At 34.6% G+C, this 19,027-nt stretch overlaps 1 protein-coding gene across 1 annotated transcript; it reads right to left on the bottom strand.

Annotated features, from left to right (window-relative positions):
* Positions 1-7,784: 7,784 nt before the first annotated feature.
* Positions 7,785-11,811, bottom strand: LOC140963651 (cytokinin dehydrogenase 3-like). The gene is made up of 5 exons (XM_073423051.1): positions 11,190-11,811; positions 9,540-9,667; positions 9,010-9,276; positions 8,491-8,744; positions 7,785-8,152 (listed from the first exon to the last, which is right to left on the bottom strand). The coding sequence occupies exons 1-5, from the start codon at positions 11,785-11,787 to the stop codon at positions 7,858-7,860; spliced, it is 1,542 nt and encodes a 513-aa protein (XP_073279152.1). The 5' UTR covers positions 11,788-11,811; the 3' UTR covers positions 7,785-7,857.
* Positions 11,812-19,027: the final 7,216 nt, after the last annotated feature.

Below are 19,027 nucleotides of genomic sequence, written 5' to 3'. Positions count from 1 at the left end.
TCTTGATGGTGTCCGGGTCATCAGCGACCCGGATCCTTATGGGGGTATCACCACCCATCCCTAAAATAGTCGGGCTAGAGCTTGACTCGCTGTCCCGATCAGTCCAAGATAATTAACAATGTACAACATCGGAGCCTTCAAATATCCCAGCGCTGAGCTGAAATGCTGAGACCTCCTATCTCCCGGACTCATAATAACTTATTGTCTAACATTCTTGGGCCCTGTCGTTATTACCACGATGACACGTGTCATAGCATGAATTCCCGCCTAAAGGACGTTTCGCATTCCGAGAAGTGGATAAGTCTGACACCTCGATAACCGTACACGTCTTTTCACCTCTTGGCACCATTTCCAAAAACGCATTCTAGACGTTCGTGCATTTATAGATCAACGGCTGTGATTAGATCCTTCCTCCTATACATAGCCACTCACCCACTTTTCAATCATATTAACAAATTGTCATCCAGGAAACACAATGGCTGGTGCAAGCAGTTCGAAAACTCCGAGTATGACCGAAGCCTCCAAGGATTCTGCTCTAGAGATTCGAAAATCTACTATGGAAGATGAAGTGTTTCACGAAATTCTTGACTACCGGGAAGAGCTTCAGGGACTGAAGCTTCTTTATGACTCTGGAGAAGCTATCACTCCTAGCCTGGTAGCTACACTGAGGAGAGTGCGAGAGCACTTGCATGTAGCTGAGTGGGTAGACATCTTTACAGATGGTCATATCTATCAATTAATGCTTCGGAAAGAAATAAAGATCCTTAAGCGCACTGCCGATTCAGACAGCTTCCTGAAGACTTCCACCGGGCTTTTAGCTGCTTGGTTGAAAATATGGATAATTGCTGTAGAAGAAGAATATCATGATGTAGTACGTGCTAATGTCTATGGTTGAATAAAATATTAATTCTAGCCTGTCTTTGTCGTTACTTTGCTGTAATCCTTTAAGTTTATCAGTTGATACATATATATCGCGAGTTGAACAAGATTAATTGATAAATTATAATGTCAAGCCTTAACATCTCCTGGGCTTTCCTTGAAATGCCGGGGCCTCATGCCTCCCGGGTTCTGAATACGGTGCTTTATCGGTTATTCTTCTCGGGTATTCCAAGAGACGTCATTATGACACACGCTTCGCATTCATATCATTCCATGTTCCAAGAATCTGGTACTTCTGATACATTGATATCTGTAGCTCCGTCTTTCTTCATAAATAAAACACGTTTAGACTATCTCACGGCTTTCCACCTGCTTTATCATTATATACTACCTGTCTATAAATAAGAAGATGAAAGTGAAATAAGAACAATAATCCAATATACCGAGCTCGAGCGAGTCCACCGTTTGTAGCAGCACGCATGTCCAGGCGCCTTCCCCGATACGTCCTCATCTGGAGGAACTGAAGATGACCATTGAGGAATATATTCTGGTAAAGGTCATGTCCACCTTTTATAAGATTCAAGACCTTCTGTATGCACACCATAATGGCTTGGCTTTTACTCGGCCGCAAAGAGCAGTGGCGAGGAAATACAAGCGGGAATTTCACGTAAATTATGTTGCAGAGCTGGCCACTGATCAAGTTCTGCTGCAGGCGATGCTATGGAAGGAATGACATCAGCTAAACAAGATTGCTACTACCGGGTCTTTCGCCAACCTCCGAATCCCCGAATTGACTATTGGATATCGGAGTGGCAAGATTCTGTAGGCTCTAGAATGGCAGCTGTAATATAGCGTCGATTCCATTAATAATATTTTAACTTGCGTACTTTGTTTCTTCACTTTTCTGCTACTAAATTAATATGAACTAAGCCATATATAACTTGATAAATAAAAATAATGTGTCAGGATCTAATGTGTCCTGATTTCTAATATAACGTGCCGGGTTGTAAATAAAGTACCAAGGCCTCAAATCTCCCGGGATGATAATAAGATTCCGGGGCTTGATATCATCCGGTCTTGTAGTATAATATGCCGGGGCTTCGTATCTCCCGGGATGATAATAAGATGCCGGGGCTTGATACCATCCGATCTTGTAGTATTTTGTCGTTTAGCTTTTCCAGGCCATGAATGCGATGTTATAATGACGCGTGCCCTTCCATTCCAACGGTCAGGAACGTTTCGCATTCCGAGGAGTCGATAAGCCTGACACACTCATGATTTATTCGTCCTTTCGCCTACTGGCACAATTTCTGAGGCGCATCCTGATCGTCCACGTGTGCTTGAATCAACGGCCTAGATTTGTTCCCACCGCCTATATATATTAGGCCTCTTGTTTTCGAAAAAACACTTTCAAATTTGAAACTTCGGCGAAGCCCTTGCGAATTTTCTCCCTGAGGCTCCTCCGCGCAAAATCACCTAGCTCCAACGATCCTCGACCATCCTCCTCCCAAAAACTCGTAAGTTTCTCCTTCGTAATATGTCTAATTCTACTTCCTCTACCTCTGGAGCTAATGTGCGGGGCTCTCCTAGCGACTAATCCACCGCACTGCGCTCTGACTCCCTTCCGTCTCCCCCTCGCCGTTCTATCACTCAACCTTCTAAAAAACAAAAAACCCTTCTAACCAAACCCTCCTCTTCAAAACCCTCCTCCTCGAGCACTTCCCGAGCCCCAAGAAAGGACAAGGGTAAGGGAAAAGCTCGGGTTTCTGACCGCCCTTCTTCTGAGGCCCCGGGAGTTCCTTGGTTCTCCTCAATGAGCAGCACTTTGAGCTCGGGGGCGCACGAGGAACTCCGTACCCTAGGAGTTATTCCCTCTTCCTTTCCTATTATTATACCCGGCCCCTCTGATCGGGCAGATAGCCCTCCTCCCGGGTATACTACTTTTTTCCGGGACCAAATCAAGAATGGTCTTCGCTTCCCCATCCCTTCTTTTTACATCGAGGTCGCCAAATTCTTTGGGGTGCCTGTCAATCAATTTCATCCCAACTCTTTTCGGATTATGGCCTCGGCCTTTGTCCTTTTTCGTATGTATAACCTTGTTGTTAACCCCCTTATTCTTCATTACTATTTTACCTGTAGACTAGGTGATAATGCCTTTTCCCTTTCTGCCCGGTTTAACGCCCGGTTCCTTGATGACATTCCTTCTTCCCAGAAAGGATAGAAAGGAAGATACTTTTTTATACAACTCCCATCCTCTCTCTCCTGTTTAATAGGGTTTCTTCCCTTCCTTTCTTCCCAGTCTGCCCTTCCCCGAGCTTACAAATTCGAGGAATTTTACATCCGAAGCCAAGACTTGGTGGAGGGTCAAAAATTCTCTTCCTCCTCCCTTATTTCCCAGGAGCACTTGATTACCTATGGGTTGAGCGTCCGGGCTGAAAATCCAATAGATCGGGCAATTGACGAGGTGGCTGGCTCGGACCCTCAACCCGGTAACTTTCTAATTCCTGTCTTCTTAGTTTGTTATTCATCTGTTCTTTATAATCTCTACTAATCCTCTCTCTTATGGCGCAGATTCCTCCAAAATGCAAGAGGCTTTTCTCCAGAAGTGGGAGGAGGAAAGGGTTGCCAAGGAGAAGAAATTGGCAGCCCGGAAGGCTGTCCGTGAGAAGAAACAGGCCGAGGCGGAAGCAGCCCGGCAAGCTGAGCTGAACCGGGTGGAAGCCCAGCAAGAAGAGATGACCCGGGATTTATCCCGGGAAGACTCCGAAGACCACATTCCCCTCGTCCGGAGGAAGCGAAAGGCTGTCACAAGCCCGGAGCGGATTCTGGGTGAATCTAACCGGGAAGGAGGGCAGAGCTCGTCAACCCCTCCTCCCCAGCGTCAACCCACAGAGGAGCCTCCCCAAGAGCCTCTTCTGACCGATCAACCCACCTGGCCCAACATCTTCCTGGAGGGAGCTTCTTCAACAGGCATTCGGTGCTTAAAACATATGCTCACTCCTGAAGAAGAGGCTTTTTTGAAGAATCCTGGGCCCGGTGCTCGGTTCCTTGAGGGATCTAACCGATTCCTATCTGTAAGTCTTTTCTTTATTCTTTTTTCCTTCATTTATCCTTTCTTTTACTAACTTGCTTCGTACAGGCTGCCCAAATGATGATCTCGGCCTTCGAGGAAGTGGCGGCGGTGGCTACCAAGAAAGGTTAACAAACCCGGGCTGCTCAAGAAATCCAAGATCAACTGCACGGAGAGCTTGCCCGGGCTAAAAGCCTTCACGAAGAGGAAATCGCCATCCTAAAAGCTTCCTTGGAGTTGGCTCACACGGCACTAGACAAGTCTCGGGAGGACCTCAATGAAGCTACCATTCGGGAGGAGAATCTGCGAGGTGCCCTGTCTGTCTCGGAGTCGAGAAACCATTCTCTATCCGAGCAGATAGAAGTTCAACAATCCCGAGCAGAGAAGGCCGAGAATGCTTTGTCCCTGGTGGAGCATAATAAGGATAAATGGCAAGCTTCCTTCCTTCAATCTCCTGAGTTCAAGAAGACCGTGGTAGATAAGGCTTACCCTCTTTTCAAGACCGGTTTTGACAAGTGCCAGGAACAATTTGAGGGAGCTGGACTCTTACCCCAGGATAAGGAAAATTTTCTTGATTTTGGCCTGGCCATTGCATCCCTTCCCAAGGATGGTGAGGAGGAGAAGGAGGAAAACCAGGAAGACGAGCCAGGATCCGACCATATTGATATAGACTAGGGTTGTATTCTCTTTTTTTTTCTTTATTTCTGTAATTCTCCTCGGATTTTTAATGAACAAATTCTTTCCTTCAATAGTGTCTCGATTAATCTCTTGATAGCCAAGTAATACCATTATTGTTTATGCAAACATCAAGAAAATATTTCAAGTGTTGAGAACTAACCGGGACCTTTTAGTAAACAATTGAGATAAGAGAAAAACATATTTTCGTAACGAATGAATGTCCCTAGCATGGATCCTGCCAGGTTAAGAATAATCAAGGCGTGTGGCCAAGGAACACGTCTCGGGACTTATGAATGGTAGAGGTGTGGTTCCTCGAGCCAGGGTGTAGTGCCTTGGGCTTTTAGATCCAAGGTGCGGAGCCTTGGGCCGGGGAACATGTCACGGGACTTGTGAATGGTCGAGGTGTGGTTCCCTGAGCCAGGGTGTAGTGCCCTGGGCTTTTAGATCCAAGGTGCGGAGCCTTGGGAAAAATAAATGAGCATTCATATTTTAAGTGAAATATATTAATATAATCAATACAAATGTTATACAAAAATGAACCCATATATCATTAAATATCAATTTATGTCAGTTTATTTCATCTTCTATTTCGAGAGCATAAGACACACTTTAAACAAATCGAAACTAAAATTTATGAAATTCAGTTTTTCTCTCGAAAGAAAGAGAATCATTTAAGTCAAAATCTCACAGTATATTAAATAAAATATCGAAATATAATGATTACTATAAATTAATTAACTCACACCATAACTTACTGACACTTCTTTTCTTATGTATTATGTATATATAATCTCACAATAGGGGTAGAGTTTTTTTTGTAAGAAATATGACACATGTTAAAAGAAGTATCGTGTAGGAATTGGCGACGGTCATTGCCTACATATTTTGACAAAACTTGTGTACGCAACTTTAGAAAATTGAGATGCGTACACGTTTCTTCTTTTGACATTCAGACTCCTGATTTTTCTCGTTGATGGTATGAGATGCCTATAAATAGAGACGATTGAGGTCCCTAAGCACGCACATTTCATAAGAAATATACATCATCTTTCGAGAGGGTGGAGTGCTTAGAAGGCTTCAACCGAGAGGAAAAGCAGAGAAATCAAAATTTTCAATGGCCGGAGGTAATACTCGATCTGCTTCCGCATATAGTTTTATCATGTTTATATACGTGTAGAAACATGATTGATGAGAAAAAATTCTAGCATTTTTTTGTTTTAAATTTGATTCGAGCTTATATTTTTCTCCGATCGAAAGAAATTTATATCACTACATCAAAAAGATATTAATTATTTATTTTCCAAGGATGATAAAAATAAAATTTCTCCACTTTTTAAAATATCATCTCTTCCACTGATAACTAGTGTACTAAGTGGTTGATTCCCTGAATAAAATTGCAATATTGCTTACACTATATTTATAGTTTTGTACTCAAATGTCTTTACTTCACCAATAATATGAAACTGAATATCTGATTAGCTTGGTTTACATATTAAATAATAATCATAATAACGATAACTATGCAACTTAATCTATACTATATTATAAAGTGTGAGATCCTTGAAGTAACTATATTAGATGACAATAAAATATTTAATTTCATAATTACCCTTCTTACCTGGCTAAAATGTCCTCAAGTTACTCCATATTTTACATAAGAAAAAATCTAAACAAAATTTTCCTTTTAAATCGAACAAATCTTCTAAATTGAAACAAATTTCGTGTTAATTGTTTAGTATTATTTGATCAAATTAATAATAACACATGCAACGTGCGTGCATCTTTTACTAGTTAATAATGAAAGATCCTTGTCGTATAGAGTACCAACAGTCAGGCACGTGGAACATACTCATGTCGTATTCATATGCTTGCACACAAGTCAAGCATTTTCCAGTGCAAATCGGGACTTTGATTTGCACCTCTCTTGCGCAAGGGTGTGTGATACATAGCATATTGATCAATCATTCTTAGACTTTCACAAAGTGCAACTCAATATAAGCTCACATATACCACTTTTACTTTCTCCAACAGTCAGGCACGTGGAACATACTCATGTTGTATTCATACGTTTGCACACAAGTCAAGCTTTTTTCCAGTGCAAATCGGGACTTTTATTTGCATAACCAAAACTCAGGAATAAATTTTATTTAAAAAAATTCTCTAAGTTCTTATATATATAAAAAAAATATTTACTCCACTATCATTATATTTTAATACACAAATAATTATTTTAAAATTTGATACACAACTTGTATGTGAGATTTGAACTATATGTATAAAACAAATGCCGTAGAACAATGGTTGCCGAAAATTAACGTGGTCCAAAAATTATTCCATCCCCCATAAATGAACAGATACATAAAATCTTTATGGGTATCTAGCAAGAAGCCGCAGTCTAGGAACAGTCCCATCGTTGATTTTAACACAAAATCTAGTGTAAAGATTTGCACATTTAGTACATAATGTTTGTCTATCAATTTGAATTTTCTATTTACCCAAAAAAAAGTTGTCAATTATTATGACAATTGATCTACGCTCGGAGTGATACTTTAAGTAGTCTGATCAATTCTTTTGAATTACAAAGAACACAATTATTGAGAAGGTGCAATAATTGTGTATATTTGACAATATAGCGACGGATTTTTAAAACCATCGCTAAATTTGCGACGGTTTTACATAGTTCGTCGCTAAATTTGACGACAAAATGTCTAAAATTAGGATCAACGACGATCGATATAGCGACGGAAGTAAAAATTGTCACTAACGAAATTAATGACGGTTTTAACTATGGATTTGACCGTCGCAAACATTTTTAAAAAAATATATATAGTGATAGTTAATATGACACTAGATCATGTTAAAGTTAGCACTCAAACCTAAAAGAATTTAAAGTACAAAAGAATCTGAAATTGTTGCATTATAACCAAAGATTGTCCCTATTAGCTAGAGAATCAAAATCTTATATAGTACAATTTGCAGAATTGATTAATTATCTTTTTCTTTTCCCGATTGAGTGACGAGTGATTTCTTCGGTACATTCAAACCATTAATATTCAAAATTCAACAATTATTTCTATTCCCATAAAAAAAATAGAACAAAAATGAAATGATTTATTGAAATAAATGTATTATAAAAATAGTTCACTATTCTTGATAGAATATCAATTAATTATTCTACAAATTGCTAGCTAGTCCTCTTGATACAATAACTGAGTATAATTATCCAAGAATCAAATGGAATTGAAAATTCTTTGTCCCGGTGACAATATCATCCTCGGATCAAACTTTGTTTTCATTTCACGAAAAGAATCCCATTTGGAGCCGAAATGCTTAACCCAATCTTCCTTGGATTTGTAATATGGAAGATACTGCTTAATCTTCCTCCCACTCTTTTCACAGAATTCAAGTATCTCATTGTTTAGTTTTTCATAATTCTCCACTTCATCAGGCATACTTGAATGAAGTAACCCCAGGGTGTAGAAAATTTCCTCGTCAGGTATAACGGCAGACGTCCGATCATCCCATCTGAAGGAAAAATAAAACGTATCGACATAAATTTTATTTCAGCCATCTAATAAACTGAATTAGGTGTTAGTGCAATAACTTTCATGACTTCTCTTATACTTTTGATCATTTCTTCTACAGAATGCTGATATTACATCAGATATTATAGAAAGAGTGTCGATCTTTGCGTATATACTAAACAAGTAAGTTATTACACGAAAGCCTTAATTTGACTGATCAAAGGACTAAAATCAAATTTAATCAGGCTAACCGGCATTATAAAATTTACTATTTTTCCTATAGAAAATGTTATGGAACAGAAATTATTTGTATTTGAAAGAGCTAGAAAAATATTGTACTTGATTCTGTTAAAGGGGTAGAAAAGGATGGGTCCTGAGATGGTGTGGTTATGTTTCCTAATGATTTGGGCAAAGACAGCATCATTGAAAAACGAAATGGCTGACTTGGGAACGAACAGATTCAGCCATGGATGAACTTCCGAGTTGTGTTTGTCTCCGATCGCGACTCTCTTTAGAAAATCGATCACCGGCACATCTTTCTTGAACATGAAATCCGGAACAAATTCCAATTCTTTTGCCATAGTTTCGAGTTCCTGAGAGTTGATGAACAACAACCACCACACCAAGAAAAAAAAATTGTTAGCTTCATAAATGTTGACAAAATAGTAACTCCAGTCCCGAAAAATGTACCAATATTCGAATTCGTGACATTAACTGTGACACCATTATCCAAATAATAATGTCAACAGACAACAGGCTTCACACATTAAATTCTTACAAATTATTATAAATACTAGAGATAAAAAATAGTGTGTGTGTGTGTGTGTGTGTGTGTGTATAAATGTTTTAAATGTATACCTCATCAATGGTGTCTGCGGTAAGATCATTGTAATATTTGACGATTTCGACGGAGTAGAGGAGACCTTGGTTGCTCTTCAATAAAGACCTGATTTTGGATTGATGAAAGGAAGAGTAAAAGGAAGATCTCCAGTTATTTGGAGGGCTATTGTCTGTAATAAGAGAACCTTCCACATAGTTCGGACCATTACTATCCGAGGAGATTAGATGTTCTTGATCTCTTGTGAATTTTGAGAAATCGTTGTAAATCAATCTCACCCATTTGGCCTAAAAAAAAAACAACACTACTTCAGAAAATTCCGTAGTCTCAAAAATCTGTTGCTGATCCGAAAGCCTCGTATATGACTCGGTGGCGACAAACGTGGTCGATAATTTAAGTTAGAGACAATTAAACTCGATCGATTGCTAGCTGTTTCATGCATGCATGAATCGATTAGTGTTAATATTTCGGGACGAAAAATTTAATTGATGTGTAGGAATATGTTTGAGTCCATGAATCAAGAAGATTCAATGACTTTTTATGTGCTTACCCTTGATGGTGCTTTATGTAGGAGAATTCTTGCTCTGGTAATGATGCCAAATTGTCCTAGACCACCTAGTACAGCAAAAAATAACTCAGAATTCATGTCCTTAGAGCAAGTTATGAAGTCTCCTGTGCCTGAATCAAATACATGAGAAAAAAAGACCATTAGTTAGTTAGCAAGGCCAAAACAAGACGGGTGGGGGGATATAAAATCTCATGTATCAATTATATCGAATTTTTAAGAAAAGTATGCATAATATTTCTTTTTTTTTAGTTTACGTAAAATTGCAATTTTAGTCGTATAACTTGACATATTTTGGGTTTTAGTCACATAGTTTGTCGATTTTTAGTTTTAATTAAGTAACTTTGATTTTTATTTTTTTTCTTTTTTTTTTTGTCAAAAGCAACTAACTCATTCGAATATTATTTATTTGACATTGATTCTCTTCTGCATAGCTTCTGTAGTGAGAATAAACTCATATTACATTGATCAAAGTAAATCTAAACAAAAACAAAAGAGAAAATAAAAGCAAGACGAAATTCAATATTTCAAAATAAGAGGAAAAGCTTGTCGTTTCTTTTTATTTTTTCTTATAGATTTTAGTGCATATAATAGTCTTTATTCTTGTTATATGAGTATATGTAGTAGAATATAGGTTTCAAATAATCCATATTTAATAGATTTAGTGGTTTCGGTGTGAAAAAATGACCTAAGTAAACAAAAAAAATCCAAGTTGGTGAATGAAAATCAAGCGTTAACAAATTAAAATACTAAAACTAAAAACAGATCAATATACGAGACTAAAATAATTATAATTCTTCGTTTAATTTATAATATGATTATAGAGACGATTTTATTTCAATTCATATTAAACGTGCATGCAAAAAAAGTAAATCACATGCATGAAAAAAAAATCCATCAAGAAAGATTCTTCCATTCACATGATAAATCACTCAATTCAGACTGACTCCAAACTCATCAGTCCAAAACCCAAATACCTTTTGTGACTTTGTACCTAACACATGCAAAAATATTCCTAGACAACTTTAATCCCTAGAATCCTTTTTTTTCTAATCGCAAGATATACAAAATTAGTAAGTCACGTACAAAATTAATTTTAAAAGCATTCATAATTTTCTTAAAATATAAGTTTTTAAAAAATATATTAAATCTTCTTCATCGTCACTTTCCTAGATCCGAGGGGTAACTCTAAACCAAAGTAAAGTGAAGAAAGCAACAATTCAAATTGTATATATATATAATGAGAAATATACGCCACCCACTGATTATATGGAATAATTATAGTTTCATACATACATTTACATATAATGATTACGATGTTTGACGTGAAAAATGACTAAAATTGAAAAAATCTATGAATCTTAAATTGAATCGATAAAACTATATGACATAAGACAAAAAAAAATAGAAAAAATTAAGTTATATACCAAAAATATTATTTTCCATCCTCGAGAATTACGATTCTTGATAACTTGTTATATCACATTTTTTATGGACCGACTATTATGTATTTATTGATCTATAGATACAATGTATCACACATGACTGTTTCCTATTATATGGGGAAAAAAAATTAACCTACCCTATTAAAAATATATATAATACAAAAAGACATTAAAATAAAATAAATTTTACCTGTAATAACATCAAGTTCATGCACATTGCTGATCTGAGGACCATGTAAGAAAGACTGCCCACTGATTCCTCCATTCGACAGTGTTCCTCCTACGGTCAAGTACAGATAATCTGTCCAAGAAACCGGCGCCAGCCCGTGTTCTAGCGTCGCCTCCAAGACATCAATCCACATTTGCTCACCCCCGACGTCTGCGAAAAACCCTAATGCGGGGTTCCAGGAGACCCTAACCCCGACCCCATTTCCAGCCAGGGAAGTCATTTCCACCACCACCCCGTCCGCCGCCATCGGTTGCCCTCTCACAGAGTGGCCGCACCCTCTGGCGGCGACGGAGAAGGGAGTCGAGAGGTTGTTCGATAGCTTGACGAGACTGATTATCTCATCGATGGTGGAAGGGTAGAAGACTGCGGATGGGGTTTCTCGGACAAGGTTCCCGTAGTCAGCAGAGGCTTTCGAGATGGATTCGGGGTCTGTTCGGAGAAGCCCGGTGATATCTTTTCGCAGGATTTCATCTGGGAGTGCTGTAGCACATTGAATAATGATGAAAAACATGAAGATGAAATACGAAGGGAGTATCGGAGAAGGGTTAGCTGCAGCCATTTTCGAGAAGCTGTGAATGGAGAGATGGAGGTTGATTTTACAGGGGAATTGTGTGGAAATGGAGAGGCTATTTGTAGAGGAAAAAAAGGGTTGCATGGAAGAAGCTGGGGAGGTGAATCCTGGGGCCTGAAGTTAAAAATCTTGGACATGTGATGCATGAATTCATATCAAAGATACGAAAGGACAAGACTTTAAGATGCCTTTTTTTTTTTTTGCCTCTGTTCTAAACCATGATGACATTCCCATGACATCAAATTTAATTGTTTTTATACACATCCCCGTATTTAATTTGTACTTGTAGTTGATTATATAGATGTACGAGCAAACACAATAATTAAAAAATATTTTTAAAAAAAGCAACTATGTTAGGAAGAGACGATAATCCAAGAATCGTGAAATATTACGTTTGAGATATTGTACGTTTTAAAAATAGAATGATGCTACATGTACAACGATATTTGTACATCAATTTATACAACACAAAAAATTCAATACAAAAATTCAATTTATCAAAATCTCACTATATATTGAGTACAAAATCTCGCGATATAACAATAAAATCTCGCGATATAATGGTTGTAAATATCGCTGTAACGATATATTGGTTGTACCTTTAGCATTATTCTTAAAAATATTTGAGTTACATAGTTAAAAATCGTCTATAATTTTTGGTAGCTAAACACTACATGTCTCACTAATTTAGTCTTAGTTTATCAATCTCTCAACATAATTTATAATTTTGTTTCTAAATTATTAAGTTGACATTAATAAACATAATGATAAGTTCCTTATTTTAATAAACACAAAGGTGTGAATTGTATAGATATATGAATTGGGTTGGTTTGATAATTTAGCAATATTGTGAAAGTGAGAAGACTAAACTTAGTACTATATATATGTTTTTATACATTTTTCTAGGAGTGTTCAAACTTCGGATAAAACCGAAAAAACCGAACACCGAATCGAAAACCGAATTTTGTAATTCGGATATAAATGTTAAAATCGAAGTTTATTTGGTTCGGTTACGGATTATATATGTCAAAACCGAACAAACCGAAAAAATCGAAATTTCATTAAATTAATAAATTTTTTATATTTTTATTTATATTATATATTTTGATATGATATTTAGTGAATGAAAAACTATTTTTAGTTGATTTTTGTTTTTTTTTGATTAATTTAGATTTTATATTTAAATATTTTACTTAGAAAACATGTAGAATAAGAAAGTTAACATATTATATTTTACAATATATTTATATTATTAATTTAAATAATTATACCAAAACCGAATTAACCGACCGAAATAACCGAACCATTTTGGTAGAAAACCGAACGGAACCGAAGAAAAATGGTTCGGATATCGGATTATATATTTTTAAAACCGAAAACCGAAAAAACCGAAAACCGAACCGAACCGACCGATGAACACCCCTACATTTTTCTGAAGGAATAAATTAAATGGATATTATTTTGTCCGTTAATTTAATTTTTTCAATGAGTTGTTGCTTAAAAAGATCAGTACGTGAATATAGGTACATACATGTATATATGTAAAACATCACATATATCTTTTATTCATTAGAACAATAAGTAAACATACATTAGAGTCAAGTCAAGATACATATAAAGGTTTGATCGATCTATTTGGCACTCACTATCGACATTTACGTGAGCACAACCGAGGTGACATTCACTTATTGAATTTACACTTTCATCACATCTAATAGATAGACATCACATCACATGTGCTCATTTTAGTTGTCCAAAAGATCAATTCTTATTACACACACATATATAGTGGATATATAGATATAAAAATATAATCAATGATGTAATTTTTTTTAATAATGTTATTTCATGTCTTATATAGTTTATTGTAGATTTTCATATATCATCACTAATATATGTACAAGCTAGGGTGACTAAAATTTTCATTTATCCATATTTGTGATGCATCATTCCTTCTGAAGAATCGCAAAATTCATGGTTTTGAATTTTTAGTCCTATATATAAATGGTTCAAATTTTGAATTAATCTGATTAACTTGTCTTTTTTTCCATTTCATTGGTGTACTTCGCTGACTTGACGTCAACTTTGCCGACGTAGATAATGGAAAAATCCAACCTCTAGAACTAATATAAAATTTTGATGGTTCATATGACGCTAAATGTCTCACATTAATTGGATTAAGTTTTTGAGAGTTGTATATATGGACTTGAACAATATCTCGTTGAGTTAGTTTTCGGGATGAAGTTACAAGTCCATAATATTAATATGGTATTAAAGTCAGGTTCACCCTTATGTTTTTTATTGCCCTTATAGGCCACTCGTTAATGTATTGTAAACTTCACACTCAAGTTATTCATTCATAAACATGAAAGGAATGTGTTAGATGTTCAAGATCGGATGGATTGAGTTCTTGTGAATTGTATACATAAACCTGAACAATCCTCCCACTTAAACTAGGTTTTGTGGTGGAATTGACTCATGTCCATAATCTTAATATCATCATATATATCCAAATTAAAGAAAAACCAAATCAACTTACAAATGGGATTTTGTAATTTTTCCAATCATTCTGATCCCACCACCTCTCTATATTTGAATAATATTTCAAGATGCCGTACAACTTTCATAATTAGAAAAAAAATAGCTATAAGGCTGCCAAGATATTTCTTTCTTAGGGAAAAAAAAACTTTTCAAAAATGAAATCATGCAAATTTTTTTTTTTTGCGAGAAAAGATGTATCAAATCCAACATGAAATGATTGCGTAGGCGAATATACATAATGGTTGAGATTCGATTCCCAAGTGTTGTGCACTAACAATCGGGACCAAGGCTACATTTCAAAGCCACCCACAGAATTCCTAGTTCTTGTGGGCATGGTTATTTTGAAAGATCAAAATATTATTGAATGTATATAAATCTCAAATTTGGAAAATTAAAACAATATTTATTCTGCTTGGGATAATTATTGGTATATATCAAATGTATATTGTTATAAATCACATTACACAAAATTGAGAAAAAATTAATTTATATAAATTTGTTCGGGAGCTAATTAACATCACAACCAACGAGTCAACGACATAACAATTACTTTCTCGGTTTAAATGGCGGGAAATTATAATTTTGGTTGTGTAACTTAACTATTTTTCATCTTTAGCCGTGTAAGTTTTCAAGTTGCAATTTTAGTGTAAGTCGGTGTTTATTTTCACTTTTAGTCATTTTTCATCGGAGCGTTGATGTAATATTAGACACATCAATAATGTCCAGCACCACGTCGACGATTCTTGATATTGTCAGCAATTTCAAGCATCACGTCAACACTCTGGTAAAAAATGATAATAAATACCAACTTACAAAACTCAAGTTAAACTCGAAAAGTTAAAGATTAAAACTTGAAAATGATCAAGTTACACTACTGAAATTGTAATTTTCATATATATATATATATATGTGTGTGTGTGTGTGTGTGTGTGTTTTTTTTTTTTTTTTTTTTTTTTTGTATTTAAGTTTTTACACGTATTAAGGATCGAAAGAGTCAATTATATAAACAAATTTCATATTCGATTTACACAAATAGTGAAAATTATTATTTTTAACATAAAAATAATATTTTTCATAGGGCTGATCGGATCGGAGATCTATCTCACAAAAATGATCAGTGAGACGGTTTCATAGGAGTTTTTATGTTTGAAGTTACCTAAATCGAAGGTATTAAAAATATATATTGAGTCCAGAATTTTTAATATTATAACATTTATAATATATCGTTTTTTAATTTATCAAAACTTATCGTCGGTGGTCATGATATAACTTAGATATCTTAAAATACACAATATTACAAACCCACGTTTAAATCGCTTCCAAATATATATGGATAATCCCCAGTCCTGTAGTCCACTATGAGCACATGAACTCAAGGAATGCCTTGAATGCGTGCTTTTAATGAAATTGATATCTAGTGGTGTAAAGAATCAAGTCAGATCGAAAAGATTTTATGTATATTCGAAATGATAGAACTTGAGTCCATGTTAAATAAATATATTTCAAGCTTTCATTTTCAAATAACTCGTCAACGTGTTAGAATATTTCGTGACGACCTCGAACTTGAGTCTTGATTCGAACCAAATTCGAGCAAGAAATATTATAATTTAGAGTTTCAAATGAAACTCAAGCTCGAAAATATCTGATTCGAACCAAATTTGATCCTTAAAATTTTGTTTCATATTCGACTCGATTATACCCTTAGCCGTTATCCACATCACGAACGACCACATTTATAAAGTGGATCGACTCAATTTTGACACCAAATTAATCCAAGTATTTGAATTCATTAATTTTAAAAACATTTGACTTGTTTGGATAGATAACAGTTGAGTCATACATTTCAAAGTCATTCGTGTAGATTTCAAATTCACCCGAAATGAGTATGGATGGAGATACATTATCATATATTGTGTATACACGAACAAATTAACTCCTTAGGTGGGAAAACATTTTTTTATTGGAAAATTTGGTTCACATTTGAGAAATATAGTCGTGATGACGGCAATAATTAAAGAATCAATGAAACAAATCAATTGAGATTTGACGTATCGATTGAGTAATATCCGTAGGGTAATATTCAGACAAAAGAAGTGGAAACTTCCCCATATTTTCTTTCTTTCTTTCCCGATTATCGTAAGATTACGTTTTTGTCTGTGTTCGAAGGGGCAACATGGCAGATATCAAAAGTCAAATTTTGACCATTATTGCATTGTCCATCTTGCCCCACGAGAATACGTGATACATTTTTTTGGTACCTATCACAGATAAAGATTCGTGAGATCTTCTTCTAAAATTTAAGTAGATTTGTCTAAGCATATAAGCTTGATGTTGTCCAATCAACTAAACTATTTTCGGTGCTATTCGTAATGACAACCAATGTTGTCAAGATATAAAATGAATTTTTATAAGAGAAATTGTATTTTTGATCTCATATATTTACCTCTTTGTGATTTTGGTCTTCTATATTGTCGAATTTCTGTTTTATTCATGTATATTTGAAATTTTTTGATAATTTTAGTCATTTTTCATAGAAAGTGTTGACGTGACATTACACACGTCAGTTCAATGTCGACATCATATTGGTATCACTCGGTGCCAAGTCAGAAAAAGGACTAAATTGTAAATTATAAATATGAAAAAAAAAAAAAACAATAGTAGACTAAAGATAAAATTCAACCACATAGATATTAAAACCAAAAAATAAAAAAAATGTAAGTATACAAAACAAAAAATGCAAATTTCTGATTTTAATATAGTTCACAGGTATATCTTCTGAAAGTAACTGAAATCTTATTGGTACTAGTATCCGAAAGATATGAGTAAATCTAAATTAAATATCACAAATCTTAGCTTGTAGGTTAAAATTTGTGCCTTTCAGATATTTTTTTAAATTCAGCAAGACTTTATATTATCTTTTTAATGTTATATCTTAATTCAAGTTAATTTGAAACACACACCAAATTAAAAATATGTGTCATATAAAACTAATTTATCAAATCCTTTACAAAATCAAATATTTTCTTCAGATCAAATTCATCAATTCAAACACAACATATGAAAAAAAAACCCGTATCGAGTCATAGTCCAAACTAAATAACAGCATCCATATTTCTATTTTTTCATCACAAATCACTGTTTTTTTACCGATCCAAAACATAATCTAAGTAGGGATTCTCATATTTTAATGTCCCAATCGAAGTTAAAAAATATGTGTCATATAAAACTCATTTATCAAATCTTTTACCAAATCAAATATTTTCTTCGGATCAAATTCATCAATTCAAACACAATATTTGAAGAAAAAAAAACCCGTATCGAGTCATAGTCGAAACTAAATAAGACCATTAAGATTTTTATTTTTCCATCACAAATCACTGTTTTTTTTCGATCCAAAACATAATCTAGGTAGGGATTCTCATATTTTATTGTCCCAATCAAAGTTTTAAAAAAAATTAAAATGAAACGTTCAACTCAAATCTTTGATGATTTGACTCAAAGATCACACGGACAAGAAATTGGATTGTACTTTGCAAGCTTACGTTGTTGAGATGTGTACTATCTCCGATAACTACAAGGAGAAGGATGCAGTGTTTCACGTTATTTTTCTTCATGTAGGGCCGTACGATCGATTAGGGATAAATTTAGATAAGCCAGAGGAACAGTTCTTTAGGGGTAAATTATTTTATATTTTGAATATAGAGAAAATTACGTTTTCATATTTTGGTTTTATAATAATGAATTTTCATTTTTACTCATTTAATTTATATATATGTTTTATTTTTGATCTTTTTTAACAGAGTCCGTCATGTTTTTCGATCAAAAAATGACAAAAATAAAAATACAAGTTAAAGGATTAAAATTAGAAGAAAAAAATACAAGTTACGTGACTAAAAATGAAAATTCACCATAATATGACAAAAAAAAATTACAAGACTAAAAATGAGAACTCGCCGTTAATAAGACTGAAAATAGAAAAAAAATGTAAATTACATGACCGAAATTGAAATTTTTTTCCAAAAATAATACTATTTTCGGGCTAAAATATAATAAATAAAGAACTTATGGAAAGTGTTGAAAATTTTATAGATAAAAAATACTTATGAGAATATTCATATAAATTTATAAATATAAATGAAACAAATATGAAAATTCAATTTTTCATTTTTTATCTTTTTTTTTTGTCAATTTACGATCTTAGTTTATTTTTTAGTCATTTTTCATTAAAGAACTAACATGGTATCTAAAAATGCTAGTGTGCCACCGAAAATATTTGACTAGTAACAAACATTTTTGACTTGTCTGATATTATGTGTTGATATCTTAATTTTGATTATTACAAACAATAACTTGTCATGTTAAATCAAACTACTGTTTTCTCTGTATTACAGGCACTCAACCACTTCAGTAGAATCCATTCAACTGGTCTCGCAGTACTAAGTTACTCGTCCGTCTCCTGTGCATTAGTCTATAGCAAACTACTCAACCGCTCACTTATCCGAGAACATCTATAAATAGTCGAGTCAACACACCTTACAATGATCTTTTACCTACTTTTTAGAAACATTGATCGATTGATCATACCCAGCAAACATGATATCAGAAGATCAGAAGTTTTCCACAAAAGTCTATCGACAGAGCTAGTTATTTTATGCTGTCAGTTGACGTTTTCTATCATATTTGGTAT

Source organism: Primulina huaijiensis, chromosome 17 (genome assembly GCF_012295235.1).
Source record: "Primulina huaijiensis isolate GDHJ02 chromosome 17, ASM1229523v2, whole genome shotgun sequence".
Lineage (NCBI taxonomy): Eukaryota > Viridiplantae > Streptophyta > Magnoliopsida > Lamiales > Gesneriaceae > Primulina > Primulina huaijiensis.
This window is presented reverse-complemented; position numbering and strand designations above follow the sequence as displayed.